General features: G+C 40.0%; 2 protein-coding genes and 1 long non-coding RNA gene across 10 annotated transcripts in view; 1 reads left to right on the top strand and 2 right to left on the bottom strand.

The window, feature by feature from the left end:
* SMC6 (structural maintenance of chromosomes 6) overlaps positions 1 to 9958 on the bottom strand; it is an 80343-nt gene extending 70385 nt beyond the window's left edge. For all 6 annotated transcript variants that reach the window (XR_012325805.1, XR_012325806.1, XR_002177926.3 and 3 more), the window contains exons 1-2: positions 9811 to 9958; positions 1073 to 1215 (exon numbers count right to left, since the gene is read on the bottom strand). Coding sequence is in view for 3 of the 6 variants with exons in the window: in XM_019943249.3 (XP_019798808.1) it covers positions 1073 to 1210 (138 nt within the window). In the remaining 3 variants the exon portion in view is untranslated. The remainder of the gene's footprint in view (positions 1 to 1072; positions 1216 to 9810) is intronic.
* Positions 9959 to 10250: 292 nt separating this feature from the next.
* GEN1 (GEN1 Holliday junction 5' flap endonuclease) overlaps positions 10251 to 20011 on the top strand; it is a 28941-nt gene continuing 19180 nt past the window's right edge. Inside the window, exons 1-3 of one of the 3 annotated variants that reach the window (XM_033837984.2) lie at positions 10251 to 10549; positions 18672 to 18802; positions 19255 to 19447. In XM_033837984.2, the coding sequence (XP_033693875.1) occupies positions 19287 to 19447 (161 nt within the window). In that variant the 5' untranslated portion in view covers positions 10251 to 10549; positions 18672 to 18802; positions 19255 to 19286. Of the gene's footprint in view, positions 10550 to 18671; positions 18803 to 19254; positions 19448 to 20011 lie in introns of those variants that run through there. The other 2 variants (XM_019943252.3, XM_033837985.2) reach the window with 2 other exon arrangements.
* LOC109551198 (uncharacterized) overlaps positions 15314 to 20011 on the bottom strand; it is a 57382-nt gene continuing 52684 nt past the window's right edge. Inside the window, exon 3 of the long non-coding RNA XR_002177928.3 lies at positions 15314 to 15686. This is a non-coding gene — a long non-coding RNA (uncharacterized lncRNA). The remainder of the gene's footprint in view (positions 15687 to 20011) is intronic.

The following is a 20011-nucleotide window of genomic DNA, read 5'->3' as shown; positions in this document are numbered from 1 at the left end:
GCACGAACCCGCGTCCCCTGCATCGGCAGGCAGACTCCCAACCACTGCGCCACCAGGGAAGCCCGGTGTTGTCACTTTTCAAAAAATTTTAGCCATTCTGATGGGTATGCAGTGATATCTCATTGTAGTCTTAATTTGAATCTCCCTGATGAAAAATTATGCTGAACATCATGCCATGTGCTTATTTGCACCTGTATATCCTCTTCTTCAGTGAAATGTCTCTTTATGTCTTCTGCCCATTCTCAAATTGGATTATTTGCTTTTTACTGCTGAATTTTGAGAGTTCTTTATACAAACAAGATATTAGAACTTTGTTAGATATGTGATTTCCAAATATTCTCCTGGCTTGACTTTCCATCCTTATAACAGGGTCTTTTGCAGAAGAAAAGTTTTTAATTTTGATGAGGTCCAATTTATCAATTTTTCATTTAATGGTTTGTACATTTGATGTTAAGTCTAAGAATTGTTCCTGAATGCTAACCCGAACCTGAACCTGAACCTGAACATTTGGTACAATTCTCCAATCAAACCAACTGGAACTGAAGATATCTTTTTGGGGAGTTTTTAAATAATGAATTAAATTTCCTTTATAGTTACAGAGTGATTATGATCTATTTCATATTGAATGAATTGTGGTAGTTTGTGCTTTTCGAGGAACTGGTCCACTCTTTCTAAGCTGTGAATCTATGTGTGTAGAGTTGTTAACAGTATTCCCTTATTATCCTTCTGATGTTTGCAGAGTCTGTGGTCATATCCTCTGTTTCATTCCTGATATTAGTAATTTGTGTCTTCTCTCTTTTCTCCCCTTTGTCAATCTTAGTAGAGGTTTGTCAATTTTATTGATCTTTCCAAAGAACCAGCTCCTTGTTTCGTTGTTTTCTCTACTAATTTTTTCTAATCATTAACATAAACTTCAAAATTAGTGAGATGATTTTATCTCAGCTTTTTAAAATTCATATTACTTTTCCTCTGCAGAGACCCAGCTCCTGATACTGAATTAAGAATATGACATATAAACCAGACATGAGAAACATGCAAATCAAAAGACATAATATTGTAATTTTGCACTCACCAAAGCAGAGGTACCATTAGTGAAAGAAACTGTACATTGATCTTCGTCACCATCTTTATCAAAATCATCCAGCTCTTCTTGTCTTGGTCTTTTGGCATTTCCAGGAGAGAAGAAATTTCCTTCCTTTCTTTTGGCCATCAGGTCTAAACAAATATTAGGGACAATGAAGAAAATCATGTATAGCATCCATAAGATTGTTCCATATACCTTAAAAAACTAAACAAAATCAGACAGACAAAGCTTAAGTTTTAGTACTATATCCATTCATATTTACTTTAAAAAGTTAGAACTATCATCTGCATGGAGGGAGGGGGCCGTGAGCCAAAAGATGAAGGTGGTCACTAGAGGCTGGAAAGGCAAGGACACAGATAAGTCAAGAACCTCCAGAAAGGAATGCAGTCCTACTGCTCCCTTGATTTTCGCTCAGGCAGACATGTCAGACTTCTAACCTACAGAAGTATAAGATAATAAATTTTTGTTAAAAAAAAAAAAAAAATCTGCATTTGCTACACTAGTTGATTTTACTTCAGAATGATTTATGACCCAGGTTTTTACTCATATGGGCCTAAGTGTTTTAACTCCTAAGCTCACAAAAGGTAAAAGATCTTATTTGTGAAACTGCGGATCTATTGATAGAGATGGCATAATGCCTCTGAAATGATTCCAGAGCAATCATCCAATTTTTATAACTTATAAATGGTGAACCACATAAAACTAATTTTAATTATTTTCCCAAAGAAGCATATTTGGAGCAGTGCTGCCTAGCATCAATAGTGTCCCTTAACTCTTCTCCAAAGAATCAGCCCATGCTGATTGTCTGTTTTTTTGTTTTTGTTTTTTACTGATATACTATAAAATTTATACCTAGAAAATGAACATCATCAAGACTTTCTAAACATATAAATGCTGCATCTCAAGTCAAAGCTGATGGTCTTTGATTGAAATTAAATGGTTGACTACTCCAAATGTTGCTTTCATTTTTCTCTTAAAAATTCACTTAGAGATCTAAAATGATAGGTACCCAATAACTGTTTGCTGAATAACTGGAAAGAAAAATCCACAGCATAGGTAATAAAAAATTTCTAAGATGTAAGAATATGAAAAATAGCTCTACTCTCAACCCATTTAGGTGCCCCTAGTGCTATACTATAGCAGCCCTGTTTGTACCAGGTACATGGCAGCGGTGGGTTAAATGAGATTTTCTCTCTCATGCATTTGGATTGAAAGATTCAAGTCAGTTCTCAGTAGAAGAGAGGAAAGCTCCACTTGCTGATGTACCTGCAGGGCAAGACAGCCAAGCTTAAGTGTGTGTGTGTGGGGAGGCTGGGGGGCTAGTGGAGCGGTGTTACAAAGACGGCATGTAGTAGACAGAGAACAGGGAGCCTAGAGCAGAGATGTGAGAGAAGGAGGGCAGGCGAGACAGACATTCGTACAGTGTTTAATTTTTACCCACTGCTTTCTTAAGTTACACTGACAGAACCAATTTTGCAGAAACATCAAATGTCTATACATACTGTGTTGGAACTGCTTTGGGGAACTATCTTTGACAGGTTTTATTGTGACAATGCATGCTTCATTAAGTGAACTGGGTAGTTTCCCTATCGTTTTTTTTTTTAATATATTTATTTTATTTATTTATTTTTGGCTGCTTTGGGTCTTCATTGCTGCGCGCGGGTGAACAGGGGCTACTCTCCATTGCGGTGCGTGGGCTTCTCATTGTGGTGGCTTCTCTTGTGCGGAGCATGTGCTCTAGGCATGCAGGCTTCAGTAGTTGTGGCATGCGGGCTCAGTAGTTATGGCTTGTGGGCTCTAGAGCACAGGCTTAGTAGTTGTGGCGCATGGGCTTAGTTGCTCCACGGCATGTGGAAACTTCCCGGACCAGGGCTCAAATCCGTGTCCTCTGCATTGGCAAGCGGATTCTTAACTCTTAATCACTGCGCCACCAGGGAAGCCCTCCCCATCCCTTTTTTTTTTTTTTTTTTTTTCTTTTTGCGGTATGTGGGCCTCTCACTGCTGTGGCCTCTCCCATTGCGGAGCACAAGCTCCGGACGCGCAGGCTCAGCGGCCACAGCTCACGGGCCCAGCCGCTCCACGGCATGCGGGATCCTCCCAGACAGGGGCATGAACCAGTGTCCCCTGCATCGGCAGGCAGACTCTCAACCACTGCGCCACCAGGGAAGCCCACCCTCCCCCATCTTTTTAATGCTCTGAAATCACCACTCTGGCATGACATTGAAATGTTTTCTGAAAGTGAGAAAGAACTAAGCTTAAAGCTATTAGATATTGGAGACTATTTTAATTTTATGAAATCATTTCAATTTCTTTTTTGTACACTGGTTATTACAGGTTCATTATATCGTCCTAGAACAAGTTTGCTATAATTTTATTTTCCAGAACACTGATAATTTAAAGCTTCAAATTTACTACACAAAATTACCTTGTTTTGTAAAATCCTCAACTGTGGTCATGACTCCTTTCACATCAATTCTATTTAATTAAATTTAAACTTTTTTCTCCCAAAAGTAGTTATTTGCGTTTTTCAAACCTAGTTTTTCTTTAATGAAAATATTTTAATGTTTATTCATATATTTTTATACAACCAAATATAAGAGATATGCAGTGGGGCTGGAGTTTAGTCTCTAATTCTTTATCTCAAAGTGCAAGTTAATAAAAGCAATCAGACATCCACTTTCAGGAAGATGGAATAGATGTAATTTTCCCTATTCTCCCTGCTTAGTAAAACTAAAATCCTTGAAAAATATATACTATAAAACAAACATAAGACGACTCTGAAGGAGGCAGATTGGCTAGGAACCACGTGACCCAAGGAATGACATCGTGGTAGTTCCCTGAGTTTTTGTTTGCGTCAACTATCCCAGACTTGGAGAAGCCAGCAACAGGGGAAACACCAACGGGTGCAGGGGAAAAACAAAAATGCCTAATGAGGGCTTCCCTGGTGGTGCAGTGGTTGAGAGTCCGCCTGCCGATGCAGAGGACACGGGTTCGTGTCCCGGTCCGGGAAGATCCCACATGCCGCAGAGCGGCTGGGCCCGTGAGCCATGGCCCCTGAGCCTGCGCATCCAGAGCCTGTGCTCCGCAATGGGAGAGTCCACAGCGGTGAGAGGCCCGCGTACCGCAAAAACAAAAAAAAGCCTAATGAAAGCTTGCTCACTCTAGACAAAGGAGCAGGAAAAGGGGAGCCTAACAAGACAGGAAACTTTTAGACAATAATCACTCTACTCCAGTCAAATATCACTAAAAGAACTGTTGGCCCTTCCTCTTCCCCCCCAACACCAGCAAAGGCCAAGTGGGTAGCCTGGACTTCCACCCTGGTGAAGCTAGTTTCAGAGAAGGCTGTGTAGGCCAAGTAGGGAGCCATGATGATGGCATCAGGTGGAGAACTTAGATGTCCACCCCCAACAGGAGGTAACAGGATGCTACTTACTCCCATTCCCCCTTGGATGGTGTCAGAGGAGGCCTTTTACCACTGCCCAGAAAGGTGAGGAGGCCACCCCACTGCAGTGTCCATGTGGGGGGCTGAAACTCCCACCCTAACTGAACAGCCACCGTAAGCTATGGAAAGAGCTCTGGTAAAGTTTTAGATGTGAGTCTTTGTGTCCATGGCCTAAAAAAACCATAGGGCAGCGGTTCTCAAAGGTTGTGGTGTCTTAAAAAGTACCAAGGACCTCAAAGAGCTTTTGTTTAAATCTACCAATATTTACCATATTATAAATTAAAACTGAAAAACTTTTAAAACAAGCAACACACAAGTACACATTCTATCAGTCGCCAGAGCGATGGCATCATCACATGTCTGTAACCTCTGGAAAACTCCATTGTACAGTCACAAGTGAATGAACATGACAAAGGGAAATAACATCTTACAATAATTATGAAAACAATTTTGATCTTGTAGACCCTTTGAAAGAGTCTCATGGATCCCTGGACCACACTTGGCAAACTGCTACTGTAGGGGATACTATAAGCATGTCCATGACACAGTGCCATAAAGGACAAGGCATAGCTACCAGTAATAAAGTTAGGGCAGCAGAGAAGAAGCCAGCCATAGAATGACTGGTAGACTTGATATTCAAAATGTGGTCCAAGGACCATCAAGCAGCCATCTGCATCTCCGAGGAACATATTAGATACCCAGAATCTCAGGCCTCAATTTAAACCAACTGAATCTGAAGCTTCATTTTAACAAGGTCTCGGGTGACCCACAGGCACATTGAAGTCTGAGAAGAACTGTTGTAAACAACATTAAAAAACTTGGGACTTTATCCTATCCTGAAGGCAATAAGGAACCTAATTTATCATGATAAATCAAATACCACTTAAAAGGTATATTAGTTAACATCCAAAGAAGGACACTTAACAAATGCCTTTTGAGACAGTACTAGTGTTACAGTCACAATTACATAATATTCACCATCTTTTTTACAAGTAATGTTTATTTTGAATCTCTTACACAAGTCAGAACTTGAAAATCAAACAATTCTCAAATTATTTAATAGCAAGAATTAATGTATATTAGTTTCAGCTTGTTGCTAATTTAAGTTCCCTAGAATACCACCAGGCTATTATTTTCCCAACACTCCCTTCTTTCCCACCCACACCTCTATTCCTTTCTCAATTACAGTAATTTATTTATTATAGAAGAGCAAAGAAGACACATTACTTTTTGGTTTTCCCAACATTAAATGCTCTTTTAGACACTGTTTTTATTAATGCTTAATACATGACCTTGCAGTTAGCAGACACATCAGCTGACTGATTTTAGTATTTTACCATTAGAAAATGGTAGTTTTTCAGGTAAAATTGGGGGGAGCAAGGGGCATGAAGGTAAATGTGATTAGCTCCTCACAACGAATGTGAGATTCTACACAAGACGGAAGACAGTGTGCTACGTGACAATGATGTTTTTTATTTGCTGTGCTTAGCCTGGGATTTGCAGTTTGCTGTTAGGTTGCCATGGTAACTTGCATCTAACAGACACTGAAGGATCCTACCTTTTAAAATAGGAATCACTTTGTAATTTAATGATAATGGATTTTTAAAAACACACATGAATGTCTTGAGAGTTAATTTTAGGTTACAATAGTAAAATTGTTTCTAATAGGCTAAAGAGACATATAAACAGATGCAAAGAAAAACACTTTTAATATCCTGCAATATATAAAAATAGAAAAAAAAACTCCTCTGGGATTTTCAATATATCCATAAAGCTCTTCATGGTCTTTAATATTTGTTTATTTACAATAAAAAAATTAAAATTAAGGGACATATCATTTCCCCCTCGCAGAAAGCAAACTCCATCAGAGCAGGAACAGTAACAAATATGCAGATTCTCAATAAAAAAAAAGTTCAAGAAGAAAAATCAATCACCAAGGGTTAATTACAGCAAGCATGTACATAGGAAATTTGATAGAGACCAAAAGCATTTTAACAAAGGACTATAAATTTCTAAATTTTCAAATTTATTGTGAGTATGTAGTGATTCACACTTCCCATTCATATCAAAGTAGGGGTTAACAGCAGTGAGAACAGTCATAACAGAACTGGAATTATTAATAGAAAACAATGGTTAAGAAAAGGCAAACTGTTGCTGTTTCTGAATCTGCCACGGACTACTTACCTCATTCCCAATTCCACTTCTCCCACCACCACAGACAAATTCATTCTGCATTATATCACCTCATTTTTAATGTACTGAATTAATTAAGCACACTACTTGGAATATATCATGAAGTAATGTGAGATGCAATAGATAATAAATAATATAAATAAGTGAAAAAAGTCATTAGGCCATCCATCAAACAATTCCAGATAAGCAAAACTAGGAAGTACGAAGCACAGCACTTCAGATAATAAAATGTGAACACTCAGATTTATGTTTTAAAAAAATCCCTGTGACCTCAATATAGAAGACAAACGAAACAGAGAGAGTAAGAATAGGGGCAAAAGAGACCAGTCTCTAAAGGATAAGGGGTGCTGAACAAAAGCAGTGGCATGCACATCAATGTTCACTGCAGCAATATTTACAATAGGCAAGATATGGAAGGAATCTAAGTGTCCATCAACAGATAAATGGATAAAGGTGTGATACACACATACACACACAATGGAATATTACACAACCATTAAAAATGAAATCTTGCCATTTGCAACAACATGGGTGAATCTAAAGGGTATTACGCTAAATGAAATAAGTCAGACAGAGGAAGACAAATACCCATATGATCTCACTTATATGTGGAATCTAAAAAACAGAAGAAACAAAACAAAATGAAAACAGACTCACAGATACAGAGAACAAACGTATAGTTGCCAGAGGGAGGGGTTGGGGATGAAATACCCGAAGGGGATTAAGAGGTACAAACCTTTCCTTTAATCCTCAACATCCTTCTAAGTATTGTCCTTATTTTACAAAAGGGGATATTGAGGCTCAATTAAAAGATACTCAGACTTATGTAGCTATAACTTAGCAGAGCCTAGATCCAAACCCAGGTTGTCAAAACCCAAAGTCAAACCTCTTTAACGTCCAGGTTCCTCATGGTATGAACTGAGTTTAACCAAGTTTGACTATTTATAGGCAGTGAAATTGGATATTAAGCAGTTCATCTTCTTGTCCATCCTTCGTTAATGTATAAAACTACATAAAGGATTCTAATGTGATATGTCCCTCTAATATTACTTATTCAAGCCAATTAAAACTTGGGCTTGCTTTATAGAATTTTACCTTGTGTTTAATTTTCGGAAACAACCTTTACTCTTAATACTAAATGCCATTATCAGTAGACTGAGCAGGTTTGGAAAGGAAGGAGGATAAATAATACATTTATGTTGTTTGAAAACACTGAGTTTTAAGTGCTCCTGAGATAGAGAGGGCATAGGCAATAAAATATACTCTGCAGTAGAGGCAGATTTGGGAGTGGAGCTAAGAAAGCCACAGGAAGTGTTCTGAATTTGGTCACCAGGGAAACTATGTTTAGTGAGAAAGATGTATCTCATTAACTAGTGAATCCAAAACACTAACATTAATGTAAGTATCTACACTTGACCCTCAGTCATCTGGACTTGTGTGTGTGTGTGTGTGTGTGTGTGTGTGTGTGTGTATATATATATATATATATATATATATATATATATATATATAACTGTGACATTTAATTATGCCTTAAATATAATGCATACTATTGTGGTAAATTTTTGAGTTATTTACTAATTCCTGAAAGTAAGCCAAGTACGGCTTTGATTAATTTTCCTAACTTAGGTCTAAATATGATAGTCAAGATTTAGGCAGGTTTTACACAAAATTCTACATCCAGGCACTCAGTAAAATATACTCTGTAAAATAAACTTTTGAGAATGAAACTGGTTTTTCACTGTAACCACTTTAATATGCCATTTGTGCTGACTTTTGCCAGGCTCAATTCTAAATACTTCATACTAATTATAGACAGGTACAGAGATAAAACTCTAACTCTCTCTCTCTATCCCCCCACCCTCACATATTTAAGAATCCTGTGAGTTAGGGACCATGTTATTTTCTCCAATTACAGAAAAGGAACTGATATTTGCAGAGGTGGTACCGACTTGTCGGGGGTCACATTAACACTGGTTCTGTCTTGCACAAAAACATGTTTTTTAAGCAATATTCTAGTAATCTCCAAACTTCTTTGTACTTACAGCCATTCAAGGAAAAAAAAAACCAACACAACTGTAAATACACATTCTCATAGGAAATTATTACTCTGCATATTTCACACAGTAAAAGAACGAGATAAAGTAAATCTAAGTAGTTCCAATATGGTCCCTCTCCACTCATGCACCCATGGAACTCTCTGCAAGCAAGTGCATGTGCCAGTGAACATTTTAAAAGACTACATAGCAGCCGTCTAAAAGCCGTCAGCGAATTTGGACTCTTTTTCTTTTGAATATACATTCCAGAGTAGCTTGTCTTCAAAACACTCGCTTGTAATCGTCTCCTCGTGAAATATACAGAGCAGTAAGCACTCACATAAGTTCTGTCTTCAGGGTTTAAACAGCAAATAGTTGCTCTTTCTAGGAATTATCCCAGGATCCTCTCAAGCCCTTTCTCTACCCTTGAGTCCTGTGTTCCGCAATTCCCAATAGTGATTCTTCTCCAGCTCATCTCCACGAGAAAATCAGGGAAAAGAAATAACATCATAAAACCTCCAAACATCATAATTTAATTCTTCCAGGTACAGAAGAGTTTGCGTTCTCATGAAACTGACATTTTAGCAGCAAATCCAATTTAAGTAATACTTACATACATCTCTTAAACATTCTTAAGTTGCTACTTGCGAGGTACCATCAAACGGGTGATAAAAGCCCGATTCCCGAACCCAACCTCACCCCCCGACCCTTATACCCCCCAAGCCCCTCGTCAAAGCCTAAAGGGCCGTTTTGGGCCGCGCGCCGGGTCCCGCAGCCCGAGCCGGCATTGGCAAGCCTCGCCGCCAGAGCCGCTCGAGGGCGGAGCCCAGCGGACACACGGGCAAGTTTCCCGCGGCTGAGGGGACCTGTGCCGCCTGCGGAGAGGGCGAGAAGATCCCCGCCGGCCGTGGGCCGGGCCGCCCGGGCCCCCTAGACACTGTAGCAGCTTCGCTGACCCGGCCGCCACCAGGTGGGCTGGGGGCGCCAGCTACGAGTGCGGTGGAGGGGCATGGACCCGCAGCAAGGGAGAGCGACGGCGCGCGCCCTCACCCTACCTCGAACAAGTCGAAGTCTCCCGAAGGAACCTGATCGGCGGGGCGGCCGTGGCGCAACAGGACGCTAAAGCCACCCGAGGGGCGTCTCGGCGTCGGCCGGCCGCCGTCGGCCCGCGGGGTTCTGCGCGCCCACAGCGGGAGAAGGCAGCAGCCCGGCCGCCCCGGCGCCCACCGCGGGACACTCCGCGCCTGCGCCTCGCCCCCCCTCCCGCCGGGACTCCGCCCGCGCGTGCGCAGTTCGGGGTTTTTCGCGCCACTGGAGTCTAAGAGGGGCCGGAAGTGCCCCTGGGCGGACGGAGAAAGCTTGTAGAAGCTTAGGGCTCGGCGATAGCGGGACGCGGGGAGCGGGGCGGGTGATTTGCCTAAGTGAAAGTGAAGAAAGCTCGGAGCCCCAGGACTACAGTTCCACCCATGCGTACAGCGACCGGCTGGGAGCCCGAGAAGCCGAGCGTACGGCCGCGGTCGCGGAAAGGGGACAGTCACTTCCCGGAAGAGGCGGGGCCATGGACGAGAAGGCACCGAATTCGAAGTGCTCCCCAGGAGCTTTCCGGGGCAGGGTGCTAGGCGCCAAACGGTCGACTTTGCTTGGGGAAGGAAAGAGAAAGTCTTTCCTTTTCTTTTTCTTATTTTTTGAGAAGAGAAAATTTAGAAACTTGTAGACAGCAGTAGTTAAGATTCAGGCCAAACTGGTAAATCACGGAAGGGCGTCTTTCAAAACCAAGGAGGAAGGGTTGTCCCGGTAAGTCCCGCAGAACGGTGGAGAGACGGCACCGCCCGGGTCCGTCCACTGGCTCCTTTGCAGTCTGGGTTGGGGGCGAGCTCTGTGTTCGTGTCCCTGTCGCACCCGCCCCCTCCTCCCAAAAGACTCCCTTTGGGTCCAGGAGGACAGCAGTCCGAAGCTCCCGGCCGGATTCAGCCCTGCTTTCCGAGCCCGGAGTCTCCCAGTCCCTGCGGTTCGCCCCGGCGCGTGGGAGCTGTCCGCCGCGGCTCCGCGCTCTGGCGGCCGTGCCGAGGCCGCTGGGTCCCGAATGTCCTTCTCCCGGGCACCGTGGGGTACACTCCCACGCCTGGTTCAAGGCCATCCTGGACGAGCCTTCCCTGATCCCCTTGGGCACACTTGGGTGTTCCTCTCTTTTGGTGTTAACTTTGTGTTTTGGAAATACTTCCATTATAGCAGTTATCTTAAGGCATTGTGGTTGTTTATTTACAATCTTTCTTTCCGCTGGCGCGTGCCTACCTTGCAAACGCTCTCAATAAACATCGGAACTAAAGAAGTTTAAGGTCCTTGGCTTAGCTTTCAGCGCTTTCTCAACCCGACATTAAGCTACCGCCTCTGTCTTTACACAGCTCTTCACGTGGCAGCCCTTCACGTAATATACTTTCTATACCCCAAAATCTTCCTTTCTAGATGGAAAAAAGGGGTATTTACTGCTAACCCAGAACACCCCTGAAGAAATTGATGTCAAACTTCTGGTCTCCAGTAAGGAAATTCCTACCCTTTTACTTCTAAAGATGATCAAGTATATGTTCCTTTCCTGGCCTTTGCCATGATACACATATGACATAGTCGAAAGAGGTGAAAACACTACGACATCTGGCCCAAGTGGTCCTTGTGGGTAAAAGATGGGAAGCACAGCTGGGAGGTCTCTGCTTATATGTCACTTCCTTTAAGAAGTCTTCCTTGATGCCCTACACTAGGTAGGATACCTTCTTTAGCTCTGTTTACTCCTGTAGTTCTCTAGCCTTACTTCTGTGCCTGTACTTGTCACATTGTTATAATTCCCTTTTTATCTCTAATCTCACCTAACCACGGTCCTTAAATGCAGGGCTTGATCTTTCAGTATTGTATCTCCAGCACCAAGAAGAATTCTGGTAAATAGTAGGCATTTAATAAATATTTATTAATAACAAGTAATTTAAGCCTGTGTTATATTATTCTTCAAAGTTTAAGCTAAATTCATATGAAAATAAAACTGAAGAAATAATAAACACAGCATTAATTACTGAAATTATGTGGTAAGTCCTATACAATACAATCCTGAATTGAAATAAACTTTATACAGTTTACCTAACTTTATATGAAATAGAGTCATCTGCATGGGAATTGGGAAATTTAAAGTAGTTCCTGCTTTATTGTTAAAAAAATTTGTTTCTAATGTTTCTGCTTAAAACTGAAATAAAACTGGAAAGCTGTTAGTTTAATAAAATGTATATTTTTGCATATCAAACCATTTACCTCTTTTATGTTCTTTAAATTTGATTCATTAGTGGAATTAGCAAGGTTCTGTGCTTTTCTCACCTCATTCAGTTTTATAATTAACCAATAGAGCTTATTAGCTTTTAAGGAAGTTTTAGGAGCATAAATTGATTTATGGGTACCATATGGTTACATCAAAGGATTTGGTTTTGTTTTAACCTGAAGGGGATTCTTAAGCTCTTTTTTTAAACTAGAAATTCATGTTCTTTCTACCAAGAAATAATATCTGAAATAGAGTGATTTGTTTTTAATACCAAGCTATCAGAATTGTTGATGAGATTCGAAAGATATCAGAATCTTGTAATTCATTTGGTTTAATACCTCTCATTTTGTAGATGGCTTAAATGTCCTCCCAAGGTTGTACAGCTAGTCAGTGTATATCCAAGATCAAAATTTTAGGTTTTCTATCCCAAGTCCAATGCCCTTTCACTAAAGCATATAAATTGAAGCCACTAGTAGGCTATAAAGTTATTTGCTGCGGGTTGTTCTGACTTCGTTGATTCACATAAGTATTCTTGCATCACATTAGTTCTTAAGAACTATATTAGGAGACTTTTTAAAATATATGTAATATACATTGATTGCCTGAGCAGATTGATGTCAGTGAAATCATTACGTTATGAAAGATAGAAGAGACTCACCAAATCTTACATCATAAAAAATTTCAAATTTCACCTATTAAAATAAAAATGGAAGATAAAATTATACACAGTTTGGGGTGAGCTTGCTATGTGTAGTATTTTTAAATTTTACTTAATGCTGAGCTATTTTCAAGCAGCCTTTTCAGGTTGATCATGACCTCATGCAAGAACCATCTGTTCTATCTTTGAGTGTAGTTGTACTTGAATATCTTAAAAGTTGTTGCATTCTGTCCCCTTTGGGAACTTTAAATGCTTTTACAGTTTTACCATTGCTACTTAATATCACTTCAAAGGAAGGGCTGGTGCAAAGAAAGTGACAAGGAATGGGAAATAATAGATCGTGGAAATAGACATTTTAGATTAAGTGCATCCTTAAAACATGTTATGGGGAGTTCCCTGGTGGCCTCGTAGTTAGGATTCTGGGCTTTCACTGCCGTGGCCCAGGTTCAGTCCTTTAGTGGAAAACTGAGATCCCAGAAGCCACACAGCACAGCCAAAAAAACCAAACACACACATGGTGTAATTTTTCATAAGATATTTCACATAATTTTACCCTTTCAGAACTATTGAGGTATTTGTTTAATATTCTGCTTTTACAAGTGATTTTCAAAAGGAGCACAAAGACCTTAGGTTGTAGATCTATTGAAGATAATCCTAAAATAGTATTTTAAAAGAATGCATTACATTTAGAATGCTTTGTAATTTTACATTAATATTTTTTGCATTTTACAACTGACTATAAGATAGCACCATAAATGAAGTAAATTAACTGGTAACAAACAGAAGTTATGTCACCCTTAAGGAAATTCACTGTCCATTACCAGAGAGGTGAAGATTTTTAAATATGTTTTAGATTTTTAAATAATATCATTGTGGCTTCTATGGGGAGGATGATTGCGTGGGTGGCAAAAAGTAGAAGCAGAGAGGCCAGTTAGCAGACTTCAGGCACTAGAAGAGTATCTTTAGAAACGGGGATTTAGGATGTGTTTTGGAGACAGGGGACTTGTTGATCAAGTTGCTGTTAGAGAGTGAAGTAAAGAGAACAATCAAGAATGACTGCTAGGTTTCTGGCCTGAGCAACTGGATATTTGGCAATGACTAGGGATAGAACAGTTTTGAGGAGAGATGGTGGAATCAAGAATTACATGCATATTATGCATCTATGTAAAGTAGGAGATTAGATGTTCTTATCAAGAATTTGGAGAAGTTGTCAGATGATGAGGGATAAATATTAAAGAGGGAAAGTGAAGAGAAGTTTCTTCATTATAGAGTATTCAAAGGAGACTCACCTCTCTGACTCTAAAAATGATCTTCCTGTGAGTCTTTCTGTTAACTTTCTAGTTCTTATGCCTGCCACCAATCCTTTAAATAGTGTTGCTTGGCATAGTTCTAATCTATTATTTTTTAGTTAAGACTATATAAAGTCTTGCAGTTATTCAAGAAGGTCTAATGGAAATTCATTAACGGTAAGTTACCAAGAGAAAGAAAAAAAAAAAAAAGACTCATAGCTCCTAAAAATTGTCCCTTGGGTCCTATCATTCAGAGAAAACAGTGGAGAAAAGCACGTTTCACAATAGCAGCAATTCTTTCATGGTTATGAAAGAAACATAGCAGAGCATTACTACTTTATAGGAATATGCTTGGGGGACACGAGAGATTTTTTTTTTTTTTTTTTTTTTTTTTTGCGGTACACGGGCCTCTCACTGTTGTGGCCTCTCCCATTGTGGAGCACAGGCTCCGGGCGCGCAGGCTCAGCGGCCATGGCTCACGGGCCCAGCTGCTCCGCGGCATGTGGGATCCTCCCGGACCGGGGCACGAACCCGTCTCCCCTGCATCGGCAGGCGGACTCTCAACCACTGCACCACCAGGGAAGCCCCGACACGAGAGATTTTTAACCTTTTTCAAATGCATTTCAGTAGATATATTGGGACTCTAGGTCAAGGTACCAAAGTAGTTTAAAAAGGAATTGGATGAAGGTGGTCAGAGGTACAAACTTCCAGTTATAAAATAAATAAGTACTAAGGGTGTCGTGTACAGCATGATTAATATCATTAACATTGCTGTATGTTATATGTGAAAGTTGTTAGGAGAGCAAATCCTGAGTTCGCAACACAAGGAAAACATTTTTAAATTTTGTATCTGTATGGGATGATGGATGTGGTAAACTTACTGTAATCATTTCATGATGTACTTAAGTTAAATCATTATGTTGTACAACTGAACCTTAAGCAGTGCTGTATGTCAGTTGTATCTCATTAAAACTGGAAGAAAAAAATATGGTGACCAGGAAGACTGTCAATGAAAGAGACTTTTTTTTCCTAGAAAATGTCACATAACTAAGGAAAGTGGAGAAGAGAAAACCTTAGCTCAGAGTAATTTTTACTTTCTGGGACCTAAATGATAATTTTGTTACAGACCTTTTTTTCTTTTTGCCTGCATTTTTCATACTAGTTGTGTTTAAGCAGCCGTTGTTACAGCTTTGTAGTCTTTGCTCATATTATAATAAAGGAATAGCCAAAATAGATGTCCTAGGTACATATCTTTTCAGCTGCCAGTGCTAGTTGTTCTGTAACATAACCACAGATGCTCATTCTTTTTTATTTATTTGTTTATTTATTTATTTATTTATGTCTGCATTGGCTCTTTGTTGCTGCACGCGGGCTTTCTCTAGTTGCAGTGAGCAGGGGGCTACTCTTCGTTGTGGTGCGTGGGCTTCTCATTACGGTGGCTTCTCTTGTGGTGGAGCATGGGCTCTAGGTGCGTGGGCTTCAGTAGTTGTGGCACATGGGCTCAGTAGTTGTGGCTTGCGGGCTTTAGAACGCAGGGCCAGTGGTTGTGGCACACGGGCTTAGTTGCTCCGCGGCATGTGGGATCTTCCCGGACCTCGAACCTGTGTCCCCTGCATTGGCAGGCGGATTCGTTACCACTGCGCCACCAGGGAAGTCCTGGGATGCTCATTCTTTAAACCAGGTTTATTTCTGACAAAAGAAATTAAAATAACATGAATAAGTTTTAAATATAATGATCATATTATATTAAAGACATTACTTATGGACTTAGTTAAAAGCCCTCTTTGTCTTGCTTAAGGGATCCAATCTGTGGGAATCTTAAAATATTAATAGAATCAGTTTTGGGTTTATTTTTATTTTTCCAGGCATGGCTGCCCCAGTGAATAATATATTCCGTTAAGATCCTTAAAAATGTTCCAAATGTGCTTGAAATAGAGGACTACAGTTTTTTGTTTGTTTGTTTTGCGGTATGCGGGCCTCTCACTGTTGTGGCCTCTCCCGTTGCGGAGCACAGGCTCCGGACGCACAGGCTCAGCGGCCATGATTCACAGGCCCAGCCACTCTGCGGCATGTGGGAACTTCCCGGCCCGGGGCACGAACCCGTGTCCCCTACTTCGGCAGGCGGACTCTCAACCACTGTGCCACCAGGGAAGCCCAGAGGACTACAATTTTTAAGATTGAGTCTACCTCATTAGTGTTTCTCCAATTTTTTTTTTCCATCACCCTCAGAAGGAATACAATGTACATCACAGTCCTATACATAAATATGTGTTTGTGTGTGCCATGGTAACACTGCACCATGCAACAGTCTTTATTCTTACTATTCACTTATATATGTGTAGTCAGCTTATGTAATGAAGCATTAGAGACATGGTAGGAAGGATTGAACTTTAGACATGGAAGGGCCAGAGAAAAGATGCGCCTTGCCTAAGACCACAGAACTCATTCCTAGGCATTCTGGAGGAAACCAGAAAAAATGAATCTCTTATCCTTAAAATAACATACTGAAGTCATATTTGATATTCAGGTACTCATGAATATGTAGAACATTGCTTTTTAATTGACCCATGAACTGTGTCCATATTTCATTACTTAATATTTAGGCAAGACATAAACCATCTAAAGATTTCTAGTTTATTTGCCCAACCCTTTATAGATAGGGCCACATTCGTTAGCTTTTTTTTTTTTTCATTTGAAAAGTAATACAAGCATATAGTTATTTTAAAAAATAAACAACACAAAGAGTAATTTTCCACATCTCTCAACTTAAGTCATCCCTAATAAATAACCTATTTTGTACCTGTTTTCATTTCAGAACTTGGAGATTATTTCATCAGTTCAGATAGATGCATCCATTTTTACTTGCTGCATCATCTATTCCATTGTTTGAATATACCATAATTTGCTTAAAGATATGTCTGTTGTGCTCATTTGGTTCTTCCCAGTGTCTATTATAAACAATGTTACAACGAATATAAATCTGTAAGCACTTAAGAGCATATCTTAAAGTAAATTCCTAGGAGAGCTATTGCTAAATCAGGAAGATACCTGCATTTAAAAATTTGACAGCTAGCGTCAGGGTCAAATTTAAATGAACCAAGATCAGTTATGATAACGTTCCTCCAGAGAGAAGTTGCTTAATTTCCTTCAGTAGCAACACATTCCAGTATCCAGAGTGAGTCACAAATAAAAGGAAACACAATTATCATTAAGAACTTCCCCCTCAAACTTTCTATTTCTGAATTTTATATGTTGTGGTGGTTAATACTTTATTTTTTTCTTTTCTTTTAAATTTATTTATTTACTTATTTTTGGCGGCGCTGGTCTTCGCTGCTGCACGCAGGCTTTCTCTAGTTGCAGCAAGCAGGGGCTACTCTTCATTGCCGTGCGCGGGCTTCCCACTGCGGTGGCTTCTCTCGTTGCGGAGCACGGGCTCTACAGTGCAGCCTCAGTAGTTGCGGCGCACGGGCTTAGTTGCTCCGCGGCATGTGGGATCTTCCCGGACCAGGGCTCGAACCCGTGTCCCCTGCATTGGCAGGCGGATTCTTAACCACTGTGCCACCAGAGAAGTCCTAGTGGTTAACACTTTAAAAGGTTTGTTTCCCTTCATAATAATGCCTTAGAGAATACATGTGCCCCCAGCTCTTTTTCCAAAATTTACTACAACTTTTCACTAACAAAGAGGTAAAATCTTGACTCTGAATCCATGTCACGGTGCCATCCACGTTCAATCTGTGGGCCTTCTTGATGTGCAATAGACTATAGTAGCACTGGAACCACCATTACTACCTAATGCTTTCTTCCCTGTATTTAAATCTATAATTTTCCTTCTAAAGTGACATATCGGCAAATATTTGTGCAGCTTTTCATAAATATGAGTGCACAAAGTACTACTTAGAGTTACACTGACCACGTTTAAAATTAAGATTCAGAAAAGCTCCGAGAAAATGACAGATAGCCACATTTCCAGCATTTATTTTCTTTGTAGCCATGTACAATTTGAAAACATTTGCTTTTACTATGGACCCTGTTAAAGGAACAGACAATACAGTTACATTTTATTTAGAATGGCTTTACATTGTGGTGATAGCTTTTTGTCTTAATATGTCTTGTATCCTACCTTGTGTTTGTAGAGTGAATTAAGGTCATTATTCGGATGATACATAGTCAGACATTTACATAGACTGAATCTTCAATGCAAATGCTACATAATATTTTTTATCAAATAATAACAAAGGAAAAGAAAAACAGCTATAGATGTTTAATAAGGAAAAACTGGCGTGTAGAAAATACCAAAGCAGGTTACAATAGCAGGGTTTAAGCAAATTTTGTTTTTAAAATGTCATGTACATAGAAAAGAGTTTAACATCAGTTTTCTTTGGATAGTGGAACTATAGGTGATTTTAAAATATTTTTCTTTTAAAAGATTTTTTATTTTCCCTCAGTGAACATGCATGACCTTGCAATTTAAAAAGCCAATGCTCTTTAAAAAAAAATAATAATAATGTATTCCTTCAACTCTTCCTTTTCTATCTCCCCCCCCTACTTTTCCATCAGTTTTCCTTCCTTAATCTTTTGTGTTTTTTTGTTTGTTTGTGTGTTTGCATTCTTCCTTGCTTTTGTCTTTTTGTTTTTCCTGATTATGATGGAGGACTAGTCCTATTCTCTCTTTAGGTATGTAAATCAAGGAGTGAATTCTCAAGAAGACAAATATGCATTGCCACATCTGTGGATTTTCTACCCGTCTCTGCATTTGTTAGCTCTTATTAGGTGGGAGAAGCCAATTACCACCTTTTAAGATGGAGGTAATTTTTCCTTTTATTTTCCAAATTTCATGCAATACTAATGTGACCATGTGAAAAATTTTATTCTCAGCCACTGCTAAAGACTGCGTGGAAAAGAGGAAAGAATGAGGAGGGACAAGGCAGCCCTTGACATTGGTTACATTAGGTTTAAAAATAACTATTTTTCAGTACTATAGAGAAACATATTTGGTGACATGAGTGGATTTTAAGGACAAATTCAGCATGCTATAATCTGTTAATAACTTTTCATCTGTTAGTTGTGTCAGTGTTTTTGAAGCCACTAAGTGTATTACCACCATTTTTAATGTTTCAGGTGTTCTTGATTCATTCCGAAGAGCTGACCAGTGGAAGAAATAAGAATACTCTTATTTATGAATCACCCCACAGTAGCTCAAAATACACTGTTTGAATTTCTGTTCTGAGCTTCTGTCTTTTAACAATCTTTTGAAAAGGGTGCCTCGAATAACAGCAGATAATCACCAGGATGGGAGTGAATGACTTGTGGCAGATTCTGGAGCCTGTTAAACAACACGTCCACTTGCACAGTCTTGGTGGGAAAACCATTGCGGTTGATCTGAGTCTCTGGGTATGTGAAGCACAGACAGTCAAAAAAATGATTGGGACGGTCATGAAGCCCCACCTCAGGTAGAGTAAACGTGCTCAGAATATAAATAGATGATTGCGTAAGCAGTGGGTGTCTTGGTTTTGTTTCCACTTCATTTCTTTTGTTGTTGCTGTTTTACATTTTGAGATTTTAAAATGTATCAACGTGTCTCGATCTGCCATCTCCATATTGATAACACAATTTGTACATCGTACCCTTTGAGCTTCAGACTCGTAATACTTGGCTGCCTATTTAACATATCCGCAAGGATGCTTCGATGACTAAAAGCCAGAAATTTGGGAGCCATTCTCCCCCTGTTTTGTCCTCCACACATCCAGTCCATCAGAAGTCTTGCCAGTTCTACTTCCAGAATATACCCTGCGTTCACAGACTTCTCTCGATGTCCAGAAGCACTGCCTCAGTGGATGCCAATATCTCTTATCTGCCCTGCTGAGATGAAATCTTCGCTAGTTTCCCTCCCTCCTCTCTTGGCCTCCTCCTCCAAACCAGCTTCCACATAGCAATTAGAATAATCATAAATCTTCTTTGCTAAAAGACACACAGTGGTCTCTCAGTCCAGTCTACTTAAAATAAAATCTTAACAA

This window comes from Tursiops truncatus, chromosome 14 (assembly GCF_011762595.2).
Source record: "Tursiops truncatus isolate mTurTru1 chromosome 14, mTurTru1.mat.Y, whole genome shotgun sequence".
Lineage (NCBI taxonomy): Eukaryota > Metazoa > Chordata > Mammalia > Artiodactyla > Delphinidae > Tursiops > Tursiops truncatus.
Note: the sequence above shows the minus strand (reverse complement) of the source record. Positions and strands in the feature narration are given on the sequence as shown.